Source organism: Ceratotherium simum, chromosome 36, assembly GCF_057802395.1.
Source record: "Ceratotherium simum simum isolate JZ-2026a chromosome 36, ASM5780239v1, whole genome shotgun sequence".
Classification (NCBI taxonomy): domain Eukaryota; kingdom Metazoa; phylum Chordata; class Mammalia; order Perissodactyla; family Rhinocerotidae; genus Ceratotherium; species Ceratotherium simum.
In genome coordinates, this window is record NC_141935.1 from 29,829,405 (window position 1) to 29,850,358 (window position 20,954).

The 20,954-nt window shown below is 36.9% G+C and overlaps 1 protein-coding gene across 4 annotated transcripts in view; it reads left to right on the forward strand.

Annotated features, from left to right (window-relative positions):
- The window catches only part of SDCCAG8 (SHH signaling and ciliogenesis regulator SDCCAG8), a 227,839-nt gene that overhangs the window by 128,756 nt on the left and 78,129 nt on the right, over positions 1-20,954 (forward strand). For all 4 annotated transcript variants that reach the window (XM_004439590.3, XM_087424486.1, XM_087424487.1 and 1 more), the window contains 2 exons: positions 7,038-7,165; positions 9,285-9,393. In XM_004439590.3, the coding sequence (XP_004439647.1) occupies positions 7,038-7,165; positions 9,285-9,393 (237 nt within the window). The remainder of the gene's footprint in view (positions 1-7,037; positions 7,166-9,284; positions 9,394-20,954) is intronic.

Consider the following 20,954-nt stretch of genomic DNA (forward strand, 5'->3'; position numbering starts at 1 on the left):
TGACCTCCTGTTTCTGCTTCCTTTCCTAGAAGTGACTCATGCTCTGATCTGAAAACTCATCTTTCAACATTGTACTTAAAATTCTGACATACTTTGCAGTGAAGAAAATAGAAATAATTTACTCTGGGAAATATGTATGATACCATTAAGACTTCTGCATACTTGAAGAAGTAAAGGTTCTGAATCCTCGTTCTCTTATATTTTTCTTTCCCTGTTTATCCCATACGGGTATTCCTCCATTTGCTCAAATACGAGCACATAGCCCCCTGTTTGCAGAAAACAAGCACGGGATTTGGGGTTCTTCCCAAACGTGGAAGACATCATGCTGTCTACTAATTTTACTATTGTTTTTATTTTGTTATTATTATCAATAATAATAATACTAAATTAAGTAATTGGCCAAAATAGGGATTATCTTATCCCATTCTCTTCTTCTAATCAGTGCTCAGGAGGACCCTTAAACCTGTAAGGATACTTAGTACTCTCTATCTCTTAACAATTGTTCATTCATTCATTCATCAAGTGTTTGTTGACCACACAACTGTGTGTCAGGCGCTATTCCAGGCTCTTGGGATAAATTGTTGAGCAAAACAAAGGTCTCTATTCTTCAGGCACTTACATCTGGATAAGATGTGCCTGTCTTATCTTCCCTAGGAGTCTGTGACCAGCTTGAGGCAGTAGATGTGTTTGTGTGCCTTTCAATGTTTCTGCAAAGGTCAATATATTTCTTTAAGGGGGATACAGCTAAATGATGGTATCGTTGTAGGAGGAAGTGATCCAATAACATATGGGACAAATGGTAAAGGAGAAGGAGAACTAGCTTGTAATTTGGCTGTCAGAATGGATAGAATAGGTATTAAATGACACACACACACAGATGATTGCAATAAGACTCTTCTTCCTCTCGTTTCTCTGCACCCTGATAAAGTGAGAGATCGAAGCATAGAGATTCATACTGTGACTTTAGAGTCAGGCAGGCCTGAATTTGCTGGCTATGCCCCTTAGTAACTGGGAGCTTTGAACAAATTGTATCACCTCTCTAGGCCTCAGTTTCCTCATTTATAAATGAAGATAATGAGAGAACCTACCTCTTAGGGTTGTGTGAGGATTAAATAAAAGAATACATGTAAAGAGCTTAGCTTATTGTAAATATTAATAAATAATGTGTCACTAAAATTATTGATCCTTTAAGGTAGGATTTTTTTCTGCCCTATTTGAATGAAGAACCCCAGGATTAAAAGAATTAAGTTAGTTGTCCGTGGTCACATAGGTAGTAGGGTGGTAAATACTATACTTTGACCCTCTAGCTCTGTGGCTTTTCTACTATACCCCATTACCTCTTAAGATGTAATTTTCCCAGAACACAAAGAGAATCAACTGAAAATGAGTGTATGCATTTGTAAAAAAAAAAAAAAAAAAGCAAAACAAAACAAAACTGTAAGCAAATATTTAGTTCTAGTTACTCGTAGATTTGCTTTCCTTAGTAGATTAGCAATTTTACAAGTACTTTCTGTGTGTAGTAAGTTTGAGCAAATGAGTAAATATGTTAAAGATAATGGGATCCAGGATTCTCACTGTTGAGTTATAGAAAGAGGGAAGACTAGGTTCTATCTATGTTATTGGATTGGAATTAGAGACATCTAATTGAATGTATATGTATATATTCATATAAAACATAGACAAATATATTTATACATTTATATGTATATTCATATCCTGACTGTCTACTAAAGTGACCTAGAAGCAAAGACTTCTCAGTAGCAATGAGCACCACCTAGTGACAGATCTGGGTTTCTAAATACCATTCTCCACTGAAAGGCACAGGAGCTCCTTGGGCAAAATGCTGATCCCAAGACTGGTAAGGTACAGCACAAGGTGAGCCTGGAACATCTTATGGGGATAGAAAGCCAAGAAGTGCACAAGAATAATGGAGATATATCATATAGGGACAAGCTTGAAGGGGTTCCCATTGGCTAAATGTAAGATGAGTTGAAAATAAAAGTAAATAATGATCATAGTGGATTATAACCCAGTGAATAAAATAAGAATCCATGAATCCATGATGATAGCAGTAAGTTAATAAATGAGAGAAAGAGAAAAGCTCTTCCTTACAGCACAGTGTTAACTAATATATTAGAAAGAGCGTTAGACTACAAGTCATCATTGGATATAAAACTAGTAGGTGCGAGTGTGACGAGGAAAAGGATATTTGCATGGTCTTAGCATCTCCCAACAAATTACCTATTAATTACAGAGAGAGAACTAGTAACTTTACAGTGGAGAAGACTGGGAGACACCACCTAACAATGCTGAGGCTGGCTCATACCAGCTCATGAAAGCCGATTGTATCTGTTTCTTCCCAACTCTGTGTTCAGTGATGTCACTTTGGTGGCTTGAAACAGGCCACGGTAGAAGTATTTACACTGAAAATTGGTAAACACTGTGTGAGGGATTCTCCCCCATGCCCCGGAAATGAATTATTAAACATTTTCTAGCATACCAATGACATTAACCAAGTGATCAAAGACAATATAACCAATATTGAGACAAATGGATGTCATATGTCTTAACCCACAGTAGCACCCCACACCCCCCTGCTGCTTCTCTCTATAATTCCATCAAGATGGCTCTCAGCTAGCAAGCATGTTGTAAATGGTCTCATAAGTCTTGTCAGACCAATATGCTACTGTCACAAAGCTCTCTATATTTAACCGAAAAGGTTGTATGTCTAATACTAGAACTTCAGTCATTATTAAAAAAGTGAATAGAAACACGGTAGACAGGATTGGTGCCTCAAAGCACCGCCACTCCCAGGTCCTTGTTCTCAGGTTAGACTTGAGGCTTTCTTCATTTCTGTCCCAGACTCATTGATCAACTTTAGGATCATCAGAAACCTTTAGTCCTTCAATGTAGTAGTAAAATTCTAAATGTACTTAAAAAAATCTATTTAATAAGTCATTTTTTGCTCTGCGGCTTGGATATTTTTAAAATAGCAAGATTTAAAATAATAAATGAGGGCCGGCCCCGTGGCTTAGCGGTTAAGTGCTCACGCTCCGATACTGGCAGCCCAGGGTTCGGATCCTGGGCACAAACAAAGCACCGCTTCTCCAGCCATGCTGAGGCCGCGTCCCACATACAGCAACTAGAAGGATGGGCAAATATTACATACAACTATCTACTAAGGCTTTGGGGAAAAAATAAAAATAAAATAAAATAAAATAAAATAATAAATGATATGGAAAAGTTGAGGATCAGAAACCTAAAGTTAATTTTTCAGTCCTATTTTTTTAATGGGATGGTAAATATCGTTGCAGACATTTTTAGGAAATATAATCAACCAGAACTATAATTGGAGAAAAGGAGCAACTAAACCTCTAGATGTACTTAGTGCATATTCAAGGTCTATCCAGTACTCGTTCACTCTTTCTAACTCTTAACTGTTATCAAGAAGACACACACATGGCCCACACATGCGTGTGTGGCTGCAGGTGAGGTGGATAACTTGGAGAAAAAGGAGGATATTCCTATTCTAGTGCATTTGCTTCTTTTTAAAATCAGCTCTATTGAGGTAAATTTAAATATAATAAAAATCACCAATTTTAAGTGTGCAATTAAATGTATTTTGACAGATGTACACAGTTGTGGAGCCATCATAATTGTGATATAGAACATTTCTATCAACCCAAAAAGTTTCCTCATGCTCATCCCCACCTCCAGGTCCTGGCCACACTCATCTGTCACTCTAGTGGTTACTTTTCTGCAATGTCATGTAAATGAAATCGTACAATATGTCTTTGGTGTCTGGCTTCTTCAACTAAGCATGCTGCTTTTGAGGTTAATCCGTGTGTTCTATGTAACAGTAGCTTGTTCCTTTTTATTGCTACTATTGCTAGTATTCCATTGTAAGGCCATCCACAATTTGTTTATCCCTTTAGCCATTAATGGACATTTAGGTTGTTTCCAGGTTTTAGCTAAGATGAATAAATCAGCCTCATTTTAATAACAACCAAGACATTCTTCTTCTCTGCCATTGCTTTTATTCCAATTTGTAAAATATGTCTAACTGCAAGTTTGGTTAAAGGAGATCATCAGTGTTTTGAGTGAGAACTGAAAGAAAGTCAGTTGGGGAAGATATTAATATATGACTCAGTGCCTAGCAGAGTGTTTTTCACATAATAGAGTTACAATAAATATTAAATAAATTGGTTTGAATTCTTCTCTAATCCCTTCCTTGGATACGTAAGTGGTTTTTATTAATTCTTTCAATCCATTATTGCATCACCTCTAGATTGTTATAAAATAGATTTCACCAAATCAAAATATTTCAAATCACACCTCTGCCTTTACATCACTTACAGTGTAACTTTTGAGGAGATTTCTAATTCTTTATGGCCCTTATTTCTTTTTCAACTATAATGTGAGAGGATTTTATTAACAAATTTGAGATTCCCTTTTAGTTCTATCATTCTAAGGTTTTATAAAAAGCCCACTAAGTCAGAAAAAATCTGCAAGGGGAAAAGGAGGAAGGGAGGAGGAGGTAGGAAAGCAAAAATATGCCATGTTTTTAGGAAATGAAAAATACAGTGAATGTTAACTAGACTCATTGTGGTGATCATTTTTCAATATGTATGTATATTGAATCATTATATTGTACACCTGAAACTAATATAATGTTATATGTCAATTATCTCTCAATTAAAAAATCATAAATAAAATATGTAGTTTCTTAAATAGAGTGAAAATTGGGGAAGGCTTTAGGAAACAAAAGATGTGTAACTCAGCATTTGTTGGTAGAGCATTCTTTTATATTGTTTTATTTTGTAAGGAGAACTACAATAACAGAAGTTCTTTTTCAATAGTAAATTTAAGATATCAGTAATTAGGCAGCTTCTCATTCTAAAAATTGATGATGAGACTGGCAACCCCTTTGTGTAGGGAAACCATAAGCCCAGTTTGCAAAGGGCAGTCCTAGTTAGAACTATTGTCTCCATATAATCATTCATAGCTCTCCTTTTCACTCTCAGATGGGTATTGGTTTTGAACAGTGCATTTTATGGTCACCCAATTATTAGGGATCTCAGAGCCCCAGGTCTCCCTACCTATGTCCCTTGCTTTAACTCAGGGTCTGACTTGGGGATGGTTACTCAGTGAAAGAGTTGGTTGACTCCTTCAGCAGCCTGGTCTCCATCTGGCAAAACCATTAGAGCCATTCTCTTCCCGGCACTCTTTTTTTTTTAGCATGTCTGAAAAGTTTTTGTCTCCTCATATAAGACTTGAGCAGATTCTCCAGCTTCACTTAAGACTGCAGCCTTCCTTCCCCCATGACAAGGGTTTAAGAACATCCATTCATTAAACATTCACTGTCTACTTCCTGTGTGCCAAGTACTGAGCTGGGCTCAGGGTATAGAGAAACACAGATGACAAAAGTGACAGACATTTAAATCTGGAATAACTGTGTGTGACAAATGCTATCTTAGTAGGATGTGTATATACACAATGTATATTGAGGTCATTGAGGAAAGAAGAGTTAATTTAGGAGACAATGGAAGGAGACGGGGAGCATTTTGAGCAGGCCTTAAAGGAGTAGTGTACATTGAGCAGAGGGACAGGGATTGGCGGGAGTTAGGGGTGGGGTGGGGGGAGACATCCCAGGAAAACAAAGAGACATGAGCAATGATCCATGGCTAGAAAATACGTGGTGTGACTGGAGAGGCAAAAAGTGGCCTTGTCTGACTATTTGTGGCAATATACCATTTTGGAACTGAGTGTGAAGCGAGACCTTGGAGCAAATCCAAGGGGTGTTGTTATTAGAAGTAGCAGAAGGGACCTTATTTCACATTTAGCGTGGACCCCTGACGGTTCCATTTGAGTGAGGTGTGGGTGTATTTTCATTCTGGAATTTTACACTACAACACTACCGCATGCGTTGACCAATTTCAATACAGACTTTCCTTATGTTGCTTTATAATTAGAAGCCAGTGAATTGAAGTTCCACAGCGGTACATAGACTAGTAGTGATAGCTTTATGGAATTGTTTATTTTTAGTTTGGCAAAGGCAAGGCAGTAAATATCTCAATTAGTAAACTAAAGCAGCATGGATGAGAAATGCCCACAAGGAGATAAGGAGTTAGAAATAACTAAATCAGTTAATTGTAGGAAACCCTCGTTGCTTACCCATATTTAGAGTATGAAGAACCAACCTAATGTGTGTGTATGCACAGTGTCGTTATCCACAGTGCTGCCAGCGATGAGGTCCTTTGCATGCTTCAGGCTCTCGTTGTTTAGGAAGTTTCTCTCTTTAGAAGCCACTGTGATTGACCCATTGGGTCAATAGCCAATCACAGCAGGGTGAGATTTTGTCTTTGAGTATGGAAGCTTCTCATCCTGCACTTTCTTTCAACGTGACCCAAAAGGGGTTTTATTATGAAGCACAGAGGCAAGTTACTCATTTTCATATTCATATTTATATTCACATTACATGGCCTAATGTGTGAAAATATTTAATGAAAACATGCATGTGGTACTGCAGTAGCATTTATTTGCCTCTAAATAGAATCTCCTAAATTATATTTGAGATTCCATTTTAGGTTTGGGAGGAAAAGCAGAGGTGGTCCACCAAGCTTTGTTTCAAGACTTTAAGTTTTGGTGTATTGAGTCATGCTGTTCCTGTAACTTTAGGATCTTTAGGAAATATTAACCATTCAGAAGATAAAAGATTAACTGGTGGCAGAAAACATTAAGAATGTTATAGGTAAAGGTGTTTGTGTTTTAAAGTTACAAAATACCATTATTCAGTTGTCACGATTTTTTGATTTTTAAAGTTGCATTCTTTAGTCCATTTGGATTTATGGCATGTATTTAACGTTGTATGAAAGGACCTTTGGATTTTCCCCCTAAAGAGGGGTCTGTGGAAAGATGATTGTCTTCTTATCCTTAACAATTTACAGCATATCAGCTCTCTACGGTCTGTTGGGGAAATGATGGGGGTTCATGCATCTGTAGATTACATTTCTGTCTGTCTCCTCTCTGCTTTGTAGACTGGAAAAAGATAGCATTCAGCAGAGCTTTAGCAATGAAGCAAAGGCCCAAGCCCTTCAGGCCCAGCAAAGAGAGCAGGAGCTGACACAGAAGATACAGCAAATGGAGGCCCAGCATGACAAAACTGGTAGGTGGTAGGAAAGATTAGGGCCTGGGCACTGGCTCACACGCCAGGCCCACGCCTTACTGTGAAATGACATCAGAAACACCTGTAACCTTTGGCTGGCCGAGGGGAGCAGATGCTAACTACACCGGAGATTCCGAATTACATATTAGTTAGCGTTTAAAAGAGAAAATGGAAAGTATTGCCCACTGTCTGTTGATTTCGGAGTGCTGCTCTCACATCTGTTGCACCATCTGGATTATGAGTTTATTTACCTGTGTTCAAGAAACGTAAAGCTGAGAGAGACCACAACAAAGTAGAAAAACAAAGGGCTTGTTTTTGGCTGGGTTTTCAGGCACACATGTTATATAAAGAAAATAGCATCAGAAGCTCTGCGGGAAATGCTCTGAGCGTACAGTTAGAGTCTCCTGAATAGCATCGAACAGTTCCCACAGTACACACATTATAGCTCCTCTAAAAGCCTAATGAGTTTGCTTCAGCATCCAAACTGGAGAAAAGCTTTAGCCATTAATCGGTTCTTAATTCACTGTCGCAGCTGGATGTAATTCAGTGGCTCCAAATTGATATGTTCCTTTATTTAATCTTTGCAGCTTCGAACATTTTTAGCATTTGTATGATTTCCCCACCTCCCCCAGCCCCATCTAGAGTGATGTTTAATCCTTTGCATTCTTAAAGTTCTCACAACTGCTGTTAAAATGCACCAATACAACGCACTGACCACAGCTGGCAACTTGGCTAAAAATTGCCATCTTTCATCACATTGGCACTGTTCTGCAGACGGAGCTGGCCAGTAACTCTTTACCTTTAATTTGAAAGTAAAATGCACTTTGAAAATCGGCAGTTTGATTTGTTCTGTCGGAGCATTATGGAGTTCTTTCACTTCTGAGTTGTGTGTTCACAGACAGTGTTAGTCAAAACAAGGCAGTGTCCGTCATTAGAATTCCACACCACGCACTCCAGGCTGATTGTACTATTACAACAAAAGTTTAATTGATCCTGTCTCTTCCAGAAAAATGTTGCTTCATTTTTAGTGCCTTGTTTTATTTTGCTTTGTATGCTGTATGCTTTTTGCCAATCATTAGCTAAAATTGAAAAGAAAGAAAGGGCCTTATTAAAGCTGACACTTAAAGATAATTTTCACATGGTGTAATGTATACTATATTTGATGACATGGTAAAAAAATTATTGCTCATCCTATAGGTGAAAAATTGCTAAGGTAAAATTCATTAAATGATCTATTTACTTATAAAGAGGCAAACGTCATATTGACTCACATAATTCCCTCCAGTACTTTCAGTAGAGATTTCTTCTAACAGCATTTGGCCAGAAGAAATGAAGCCTCACTAGACTTAGTAAATGTTTTTCCCCTAAAAACAAAAGGAGGAAGTTAGAGGATAAATTATGATTTGCCCCCACTGCTAGCAGGGTCCTAGTGCTCATGGAGTCTTGGGCAGAATCTCCGAGGACTAGATAAGAGCATTTAACTGTTAGAACCACCTTAAGAACACTGCCTTTATTTTGCACAAAAATATCACACTCTCTTCAGTTTCTCTGACCAGATCTTCATTGAAGCTCATACTGTTGACAAAGAAATCAAAATTCTAGGGAAAATTACATATTTCACTTTCATAATTAGAGAGGTGTATGCAAGATAGGGTGTTGGTGAAATATGTGAGTGAATATGAACCAGGAAACATGGATTACAGTGTGGAAGAGAGTTCCTCCATTATTTCAGTTGTCAGTTATCTGCTTGTGATCATTTTTGACACTCTGTGTATAGTAAAATTGTCAAAATAAAAAGATAATATCTTGCATATTACAAAGATATGAGCATCTATGACTCCATTCGAGGTATTTGACAATTTGTTAACACGTTAAAACATTACGCCAAGCTGGTATGATCAGAAATGTTTTTGGTGTGTAATTATTAAGAAAATAAATGTCTCACATGATTTAATGTCTTGCCAGAGGAGTGGTCCTTGACTTAGGACATTGGAAGTGGTCTAGTGGCTTACAGGAAATGTGTGGTAGGAAATGAGCACTTTTACCACTGTGTATAGAAGCACTGCAGAGCTATAACCATAAACATCTTATGTTGGTGGGGGGTTATTGTTGTTTCTAGAAAGTGAACAGTATTCACTGCTGACCTCCCAGAATACATTCTTGACAAAGTTAAAGGAAGAGTGCTGTACGTTAGCCAAGAAACTGGAAGAAATCTCTCAAAAAAGCAGGTAGGTAATATTATACAATACTTTCAGAGTGCTGTTTGTGTGAATAGTGTAATTTTTCCTTAAAAAACAGCATTTCCACTATTTTATGCCTAATGTCAAAATTAGATAACTGTTGATATATTTTCTGTGAAAATATTTTCTCTGTGTAAACATTTTCTCAATTGTCCATGCAGACACCTTGATGTTTTTTCATGATTATGTATACGTACTATTATTTAACGTTTTTAATGTTTAAAATTGAAAACTATAAAATTTCAGAACACAAAGGTCAAGATAGCAATTTTTCTAATAAAGGAAGCAGATAAATCAAGTAGTTTTAAAATCTTATGTTGATACAGTTAACACATTTTAATCTATTATCACAGTTCTCCATGAACACACAAAAGCTGTCTTCAGGTCAAATGATAATAGATGAAATGTGTATCTAAATATAAAAATGAAAGTAGTTGATACTTTAAAATAAATAAACCCAAACCATCCTTTCCTTCTTCTAAAATTGTTTTATTTTAATAGAACAACCATCATTCATTTTATAGGTACTATACTCTTTTGTAAATCCCTTGATTGGGATCTTAATGAATTTTCTCCTGGACATTTTCTAAGCAGAATATCTCAATGAGTAATTTATTTTATATTCTAAATTGTAAGAAGCCTGAGTTCTCATCTTGGCTCTGACAGTAACTGTGTAATCTTGAACAAATGTATTTGACCTGCTTGCACTGTGGTTTCTTCTTGTAAATAAATGATATTGCACAGAATCACTTTGAATTGAACTATAAAAGTCAACATTCACATAACTAGCTAGATGTCAAATATCACATTACAATGTAGCCTAATGGAAAAATAACCTGTATGTCTTCTCTTCTGCGTTTTTCTGAAACTCGCTTAGATCTACTCAGAACAAGTAATATGGCTCAGCAAACTACTGACTCAGATATCTCATTCAGAAAGAGAAGAACCCTATCTTGGGTTCCTGCATCAATCAACTGGCTTAGCTGATGGAATCCCCATCCCTGAATCTTTTGGGGGAATCGAGGGCTTATGAATCCGGTTCTTCCTGCTCACAGGAAGGCAGAGGCTGAAGTGTGCTCTGACCTGTGCACCTTCTTAGCAAATACTAATTATATATCTTGTTTGGGTAAGGGAAAAGCTTAGGGGGGGCCAACATACCAGATATTTTTAGGAAATTTGATAAGGAACCCCAATTGATCTTGTTGTGAAAGAGACCCACATAAAATATCAACAGTAGCTATTCCTAACCAGAAAGATTTGATTTGCCTCACATAGCTCCAAAGGTAAGTAATTTGTTAGAAACAAACAAACCAGATTATACAATTTAAGCAAAAAATTATATTGATCTGGGGTTTATAATATTCTCTTAAGATTGCTCTGTGATTGGTTATTGACTAATTATCTTGCTCTCTAAGAAGACATAATTCGGGAAATTGAAGTGTATAAAAGAGAAATAGGCGCTATGTGCTTGGTGTATATTATTTAAGTCTCACAACAGCTTGAGACAGGAATTATTATCCTCTTTTACAGATGAGGAAACCAGTACTCAGAGTGTTTAAATACCTGGTAAGTGGGAAAGCTAGAGTTCTCACTTAGATATTTCTGGTTCCAAAGCCTACAATCTTTCGTACAATAAGGATAATATTTTACATCTACTACTAAAGAAAATGCAGGCCAACGTAGTTAAGATGGGAAAGTTTGGGAAAGAAAAATTACTCTTAAATTCTCGTGGAGAAGTAGGCATACTTGGCTTGTGAGGGTTAACCTGTAAGCCTGGGTTAACCTGTGCCCAGTGCCCCAGACCCCTTTTTCCTGCTCTAAATCTATCAGCTTACCCTGTGCTGGTCTAGTCAGCTTGACCCTCAGCCTCTCTCCAGCTCCTCTCACTTCTAATTGCTCTAGCTCTGACCACTACGTGGTAAATTGAACGTGTTCCTTTTCGTCTGACACACAGATGGCACTCAATACATATTTATTGAGTGAACGAATGAAACAAACAAGTGTTGTGCTGCCCCCCCATATCCTGATCTGACTCTGGTTCCAGCCTGTTCCTTTGTTGGTGACAGGCAGCGTGCAGCAAAAAACACTTTGTGATTCAGAAAGAACTAGGTTTGAATCTCGCTCTGCCATTTAGCTTCATAACCTTGGGCGCATTGCCTAATCTCTCCAAACCTCAGCTCCTCCGGCTGTAAAGACATTCCTAAAGCCCCTGTGGCGGGGCTGTCTTGGGAGTTAGCAGTGTGTAGAGAGACACAGGTACACATGCGTGTACAGAGCACCTGGTGCAATGCTGGACGCGTGGAAGTGTGCGGTGGCTGCGCGGTTGTCGTGGATGGCGTTGTGTTAAGGGTCTTGACTGGCGATGTGGGTGTCTCTTCTCTTAGCTGTTCTTGTTTTTGCCAGGGTCCGAGTGCCACTTTCTGACAGACGTAAAGTCTATACCACGTGAAAACCTTTTTCAAGACAGAGCAGGAGAACGTGGATCTGGTTGTGCTTCAGGTCTGCTCTGGCGCCTTGTTGTGTAAATCTGAAGAATTAAAATAGGCCTCTACTGTAACTTTCTGAGTTAATCCAAAACTACGGTCTGGCAAATCCAAAGCTGATCCAAAAAAAGGCCTGGAACCACAGTAAACACTTGATAAATTGTTATTTATTATTGTCAAACTTTTGAGGGCCCCACAAGGTTACAAAAGATGCATTTGGTGTTCCTCACAAGAAAATAGTAGATAGGATAGATTGTGATTTTAGGGTTTTGTTTGTCTGTTTGTTTACTCTTAATTTCTCATCGATCCAGTCTCACTTTCCTCTGGCTCCCTCCGTGAAGACTATGAGATTTTCAAAATACTTGCGAAATTTAACATTCCATTTTGCTATTACCTTCTGCTTTGAAACCACCTATAAAACTTGAAGGGCTTAGAGTGTTTCTTTTTTAAGTAACAATTATAAACTTATGAAGCCCTGTAGAAGCCCTCCACGCTGTGCCTCTACACCCCCTACACTCAATTTTGGGATAAACCATTTCCCCTGTGTTCTGAGGTGAGGCAATCTTGGAGATTTTTGAGCATTCTAAAGTGTTGTCATTGTGGGGCCGGCCCCGTGGCTTAGCGGTGAAGTGCACGTGCTCCACTGCTGGCGGCCTGGGTTCGGATCCGGGGCGCGCACTGACGCACCGCTTCTCCGGCCATGCTGAGGCCGCGTCCCACATACAGCAACTAGAAGGATGTGCAGCTATGACGTACAACTATCTACTGGGGCTTTGGGGAAAAAATAAAGAAAGAAAGAAAATTATAAAAAAAAATAGCTTACTCTTTAAAGTGTTGTCATTGTGGAAGCTCAGTCTCCAAAATAATGATTTAAACCTTATGGTAATTTTGACCCAGGTTTTCCTCAGACAACTACAGTAAAATTTTTCCTGAAAGTAGGTGTATTTATTTTGTGTTGAGCAACAATTTAAAACATTTTTTTGCTCCCCTTTTCTTACTAGTGACGTTCCTCTACGAGTTTCATGTTCCTCAAAATGCCATACTAAACAAATGGATTCATACCATTTAAAATATGATCTTTTTCACTCACAGATCTAGCCATTTGACTAGAGCTCATGCAGAATCACTAGGAAAGCTGACGATCTGGGCTCACCGTTCCTGTACATTCTTACTCTTTACCCCAGCCTCATGCTCGGCTGCTCTGTGGACATGTTTAGAAATGGTTCCTCCGTGTGGGTCCGTGCTATGAGTTTTCTCCCCAAGTAAACGTATGTCTCATTACGGCCATGCCTCTTGCTTCTGTTCTTTGGAAGCCCTCCGCAGTGATCAGCACAGTACTTTCTGCACAGTTGCATTCCACACTACGTGAGTGGTGTCTGCAACCCCAGGATTTGTGAACGGCACATCACATTTTAAAACTAAAAATGAACTGCCAATTCTGTACATTTTATATTGCTTATTTTTGACCATCAGACAAGAGAACTAATTCCATTTTGCTTTTAATTGGCACCAGGCAGACGATCCGGCTGGCTTTAGTTGAAGCTCACGTAAACTTTAGCTACCCTTTCGTCTTTATGCCCCAGGACTCTGAGAGCCTTTTACAGTTATAGGGTTGTTTCTGAGGTTGGTAAGTGGAGATATTTAAATATCTTGGGTGCAACTGTGATTTTTTTCTTTATCAAAGTGAAGGAAGTGTTCCCTCTCCCCAGGCGCTCAGATGAATCAGCAGTAAAATGTTTGCAATGTGATCTAAAGTGTGGCCTGGCAAGCGCCTGGAAAGGTTGGGCGCTGGCTGGCGTGAGCCTCTGCCAGCTGCTGAGTGGAGATCAAGCGTGAGCTGGGTTTTAGCCTCTCAACAGTCGCATGTCGAAAAGAACGGGACATAGAACACAGAACCCGGGTCGACGTGGTCTAGCTTCTCTTTCTTTCTGGTCATTGTCACTTTCTGGGTTGCTCTGCCTATGGATTGCTGTCTAACACTGCCCATTGTGTATTTGTGATCTGCGTTTTGTAATTAAGAGGAACAATGGGAGTCCACTGGGTCTCGTTATATATAATGGTTGGTTTAATTTGTTTCACTTCTATCTTGTTAATTGTAAATTGATCATTAAGATTTGAATTGTAATCTGTCACCAGGGTTGTGGGTATTGAGGCTGGAGCAATGATCCTGCTTTTAATCACTGATGATGAGAAACAAATTTTATAATTTTGGTACATATTGCAGTTCATATATTTTAACACTGTATTTTATGGTGTTATAAATATTGTTAAATGACTTTTAGTGTAGTTTTACTGTGTGGACTATAATGTATAAATTATATTACTGTTTTGGCAACCGTAGGTATCCAACTGTGTGAGTTTAATTGAAGTAAAGAACACACACCCGGTTGAACTATTTTTTTTTCTCTTGCATGTTTAGATGGTAGCACATTGGGATACAACAAAAATTATTTTCTGCAAGAAGAGACTGATATTGGCCTCTGCTAATTGTTACCAAAAGTCAAATGAGAATCTAAAAGAATAAAAAATTAAGGAGTTGTGTTTTCCCTTAAAAAGCAATTATCACTGTAATCCTAATTATAGTAGTAAAATATTATACTTTCATGCAAATGCAATTACACCATATAACTGGTATATAAAATGCAGGGGAAAGTTCATGCTTCTGTAAAGCCAGAAATTGCCTAAATTTTCTATGAAAATGGATTAGAGTCAGTTATCCTTTTATATGACACTAGGATATTCATGCCACAAATGTAATCTCAGTAACATAGAAACTTGTAAGTTTACCCTTCAAGCTTTGCAGACATCTAGTTCTTTCAATATATAATGGGCTCTAGATAGATAAAAATGGTGTCCATGCACATATACCAAATTTTTATTGAACATTGAAAGTTCATAGGCAAATTATCATTATAAACAAAGAAAAAAATATGCAAAGCAGAAAAAAATATTATAGCAGTAAAATACTTGACAGTAACATATACTTTACAAATAACATTTATATTTTGTGATTATGCAAGTAAGACATCCTGAATATAGGGCATTTAGACATAAATACAAAGAAGGAAGTTTTAAGGAAAAAATTTCCTGTGACATTACTATCCAACTAACTATTGTTAACTTTTGACATATTTCCTTTCAGTCATCTTCCATGTGTGTATAAATGTGTATGTATGCATACCTTTGTATTGTGAGTGAGATTATACTACATATACAGTTTTTCATCCTACTTTTTCCCTTAATATTATCAATGAACATTTATCTACATCAGTAAATGCTCTAGAAACATAATTTTAATGGAATCATTTGTTTGCATAGTAATTCATTAGGCATTTAAGGTGTTTCCAATTTTTAACAATTATGGGTAATAATATAGTAATAATTTTGAACATAAATCTGAATTTTTAATGATTCCCTTAGTAGATTGCTGGTCAAAAGACTATGAACCTTTTTAAGGCTATTAATTATGTATTACTTTGCTCAAGTGCTACACTAAATTCTGCCCACTATATATGTACATATATCAGTATGTGGCAAAAAGAAGTGAGAGATTAAAAAAAGGAGTAAGGCAATCCGCAGTGGGTGGAACAACTCCTTTAGAGTTGGGCAGACCGGTGTTTGTATCTGGACTTGGCTAATCATCATTTGGGTGACCATAGGCAAATCATTAAACCTCATATTGACCCTCACAGAGAAAAGGAAATAACACCTACCTTGTAGGATTAATTGAGATCATTAATATAAAGGATGGATTCCACTTGCTGGCATAGTGTTGGCATACAATGAATATTTGACCGTAATCTGGTTTTATTACACATTTCTTTGAATATTGGTGAAATTGAATATTTTATAAATGTTTATTGCCCATTTATGTTTCTTCCTCTGTGAATATTTTTCATGTTTCTTGTATATTTTTTTAATTGGAATTTTGATAAAGAGTAGGGGTAGCACTTTACTAAATGATGCTTCTTATCTTAATTTGTCTCATTTTTTTTTAGTGTGTTCTCAGGTCTTTTTTTTAATTTTGAAAAATTTGTTCCCAGATCTTTTTGGTTTTGATGATTTTTTCTAAATCAAAGTGATTTTATTTTTTGTCTTAGATACAATATATGTCCATTGTAAAAATTCAGAAAATATGAAAAATAAAAATATTTTTAAAAAAATTTGTAATCCTGACACCTAGAGATAATCAATATTGTGGTACACATGTCAAAATATTTTTTAATTATAAAATGGAATCACTTTATATGTGCTGATTTTAAATATTTTCCTTTCTTACCAATATGTCATGTTTTTAGGTCAATAAATAACACCAAGAGATAGCCACATTATCCGAATAGCATCTGATATTCCATTTTGTTCATGGTTTCCTTTGCCTTGCAGAAGGTTTTTAGTCTGATGTAGTCTCATTTGTTTATTTTTTCTCTTGTTTCCCTTGCCCAAGTAGACATGGTATTTGAAAAGATGCTGCTAAGGATGATGTCAAAGAGTGTACCACCTATATGTTCTTCTAGAAGTTTTATGGTTTCAGCTCTTACATTCAGGTCTTTAATCTTTTTTGAGTTAATTTTTGTGTATGGTGTGAGGTAATGATCTGCTTTCGTCCTTTTGCATGTGTCTGTCCAGTTTTCCCAGAACCATTTATTGAAGAGACTTTCCCTTCTCCATTGTATATTCTTGGCTCCTTTGTCAAAGATTAGCTGTCCATCATATGTGGTTTTATTTCTGGGCTCTCAATTCTGTTCCATTGATCTGTGCATCTGCTTTTGTGCCGGTAGCCTGCTGTTTTGATTATGATAGCTTTGTAGTATGTTTTGAAGTCAGGGATTGTGATGCCTCCAGCTTTGTTCTTTTTTCTCAGGATTGCTTTGGCTATTCAGGGTCTTCGTTATTCCATATAAATTTTAGGATACTATTTCCATGAAGAATGTCATTGGGATTCTGATTGGGATTGCATTGAATTTATAGATTGCTTTAGGTAATACAGACATTTCAACGATGTTTATTCTTCCAATGAATGAGCATGGAATATCTTTCCATTTCTTTATGTCTCCAATTTCTTTCAATAATGTCTTATAGTTTTCAGTATATAGGTCTTTCACCTCCTTGGTTAAGTTTATTCCTAAGTATTTCATTCTTTTTGTTGCAATTGTAAACGTGATTGTGTTCTTGACTTCACTTTCTGCTATTTCTTTGTTAGTATGTAGAAATGCAACTGATTGTTGTAAGTTGATTTTGTACCCTGCAACTTTGCTGTAGTTGTTGATTATTTCTAGTAGTTTTCTGGTGGATTCTCTAGGGTTTTCTATATATAGAATCATGTTGTCTGCAAACAGCAAGAGTTTTACTTCTTCTCTTCCAATTCAGATCCCTTTTCTTTCTTTTTCTTGCCTAATTGCTCTGGCTAAAACCTCCAGTACTGTGTTGAATAGGAGTGGCGAGAGGGGGCACACTTATCTTGTTCCTGTTCTCAGAGAGATTGCTTTCAGTTTTTCACCTTTATGTATGATGTTGGCTGTGGGTTTGTCATATATGGCCTTTATTATCTTGAGGTACTTTCCTTCAATACCCATTTTATTGAGAGTTTTTATCATAAATGGATGTTGGATCTTGTTAAATACTTTTGCTGCATCTATTGAGATGATCATGTGATTTTTATTCCTCATTTTGTTAATGTGGTGTATCACATTGATTGATTTGTAGATGTTGAACCATCCCTGCATCCCTGGTATAAATCCCACTTGATCATGGTGTATAATCCTTTTAATGTATTGCTGTATTTGATTTGCCAATATTTTGTTGAGGATTTTTGCATCTATGTTATTCAGTGATAGTGGCCTGTAATTTTCTTTCTTTGTATTGTCCTTGTGTGGTTTTGGTATCAGGGTAATATTGGTCTCATAAAATGAGTTAGCAAGTATTCCATCTTCTTCAATTTTTTGGATTAGTTTGAGAAAAATGGGTATTAAATCTTTGAATGTTTGGTAGAATTCTCCAGAGAAGCCATCTGGTCCTGGACTTTTGTTTTTTGGGAGGTTTTTGATTCCTATTTCAATCTCTTTACTTGTGATTGGTCTATTCAGATTCTCTATTTCTTCTTGATTCAGTTTTGGGAGGTTATATGCATCTAAGAATTTATCCATTTCTTCTAGATTGTTCAATTTGTTGGCGTATAGTTTTTCATAGTATTCTCTTATAATCTTTTGTATTTCTGTGGTATCTGTTGTAATTTCTCCTCTTTCACTTTTAATTTTATTTATTTGAGCTTTCTCTCTTTTTTTCTTAGTGAGTTTGGCTAAGGATTTGTCAATTTTGTTTATCTTTTTAAAGAAAGAGCTCTTAGTTTCATTGATCCTTTCTGTTGTTTTTTTAGTCTCTATTTTATTTATTTCTGCTCTAATTTTTATTATTTCTCTCCTTCTACTGACTTAGAGCTTTGTTTGTTTTTCTTTTTCTAGTTCTGTTAGGTGTAGTTTAAGATTACTTATTTGAGAGTTTTTTGTCTGTTGAGGTGGGCCTGTATTGCTATAAATTTCCCTCTTAGCACCACTTTTTCTGCATCCCATAGGAGTTGGTCTGTTGTCATTTTCATTTGTCTCCAGGTATGTTCTGATTTCTCGTTTGATTTTTTCAGTGATCCAATTGTTGTTCAGTAGCATGTTGTATAGTTTCCACATATTTGTGACTTTCCCAGCCTTTTTCTTGTAGTTGATTTCTAGTTTCATAATGTTGTTGTCAGAAAAGATGCTTGATATGATTTCAATCTTCTTACATTTATTGAGGCTTGCCTTGTTTCCCAACATATGGTCTATCTTTGAGATTGTTCCCTCTGCACTTGAGAAGAATGTGTATTCTGCGGATTTTTGATGGAGTGTTCTATATATATCTATTAAGTCTATCTGGCCTAGTATTTCATTTAAGGCCACTGTTTCCTTGTTGACTTTCTGTCTGGATGATCTATCCATTGCTGTAAGTAGGGTGTTGAGGTCCCCTACTATTATTGTGTTGCTGTCAATTTCTCCCTTTAGGTCTGTTAATAGTTGCTTTATATACTTTGGTGCTCCTGTGATAGGGGTATCTATATTCATAAATGTTATGTCCTCTTGGTGCAATGTCCCTCATCATTATATACCTCCCCTTTTTGTCTCTCATTGTCTTTTTTGTCTTGAAGTCTGCTTCTGATATAAGTATGGCCACACCTGCTTTCTTTTACTTGCCATTTGCATGGAATATTGTCTTCCATCCCTTCACTCTGAGCCTGTGTTTGTCTTTAGAGCCGAGATGTGTTTCCTGGAGGTAGCATATTGTTGGGTCTTGTTTTTTAATCCATCCAGCCACTCTGTGTCTTTTGATTAGAGAATTCAATCTATTTACATTTAGAGTGATTATTGATATATGAGAGCTTAATACTTCCATTTTATCTCTTGTTTTCCAGTTGTTCTATATATCCATTTTTTTTCTTCCCTTGTATTTCTGACTGCCCTTTCAGTTTGGTGGTTTTCTCAGTTTTCTCTTTATTTGTGATTTGTGGCTCTGCTCTGATTTTTTGTTTAGTGGCTACCATGAGGTTTTATAAAAGATCTTTTAGATGAGATACTTAGTCCATTTTCTAATAGCCTCTTATCTCCATTAGCCTAGGCAGGTTCCATCCGTTTTCTCTTCCCCTTCTGAGTTATTGTTGTCACAAATTATTCTTTTCTGTGTTGTGAGTTTGTGACTAAATTACAGTGTTTATAGTTATTTTTTATGCTTTCCTTCCTTTTGTCGTTTATGTTTATAATTAAGTGTTTACTAACCTTTTCTGATATAGAGCTGCAATTTTCTGATATTATCTGTCCATGTATCTCCTTGCTCAAGGTTTTGTAAACGTTTGCTTTTTAGTTTCAGATAGGAGAGCTCCTTTCAATGTTTTTTGTAAGGCAGGCCTAGTGGTGAACTCCTTCAGCTTTTGTTTATCTAAGAAAGCTTTTATTTCTCCATCATATCTCAAGGATAGTTTTGCTGGATAGAGCATTCTTGGCGAAAGTTTTTGTCTTTCAGTATTTTGAATGTATTATTCCATTCTCTCCTATCCTGTAAGGTTTCTGCTGAGAAATCTGCTGAAAGCTTCATAGGGGTTCCTTTGCAGGTTATTTTGTTCCACCTTGCTGCCCTTAATATTTTTTCTTTGTCATTAACTTTTGCCAGTTTTAATATCATATGCCTTGGAGAAAGTCTTTTTGTGTTGATGTAATTAGGAGTTCTATTGGCTTCATGTACTTCTAAGTGCAGTTCTTTCCCCAGGTTTGGGAAGTTCTCAACTAGTATTTCTTTGAACAAGCTCTCTGCTCCTTTCTCTCTCTCTTCTCCCTCTGGAATACCTATAATCCTTATGTTGCTTTTCCTAATTAAGTTGGATATTTTCGGAAGACTTTCTTCATTTTTTTTGTGAGGAAGATTAGCCCTGAGCTAACATCTGTTGCCAATCCTCCTCTTTTTTGCTGAGGAAGATTGGCCCTGTGCTAACACCCGTGCCCATCTTCCTCCACTTTCTATATGGGACACCGCCAAGCACGGCTTGACAAGCGGTGGTGTGCACCTGGCATCCAAACCTGTGAACCCCGGGCCACCGAAGCAGAGCGTGTGCACTTAACCACTACACCACCTAGCCGGCCCCACTTTATTCATTTTTTTAAAATCTTAGTTCTCTCTACTCCTCCTCCTGAAGTATTTCTATATTTCTGTCTTCTTTTTTTGTTCGTTTTGTTTTGTTTATTGTGGTAACATTGGTTTATAACATTGTATAAATTTCAGGTGTACATCATTATACTTCTGCATGGATTACATCATGTTCTCATGTTTACCACCCAAATACTAATTACAATCCACCACCACACACATGTGCCTAATTATCCCTTCTGCCCTCCTCCCTCCCCCCTTCCCCTCTGGTAACCACCAATCCAATCTCTGTCTCTATGTGTTTGTTTGTTGTTGTTATTATCTACTACTGAATGAGTGGGATCATATATTTCTATCTTCTAAATCACTAATTCTGTCCTCTGTAATGTCAGCCCTATTTTTTATGGA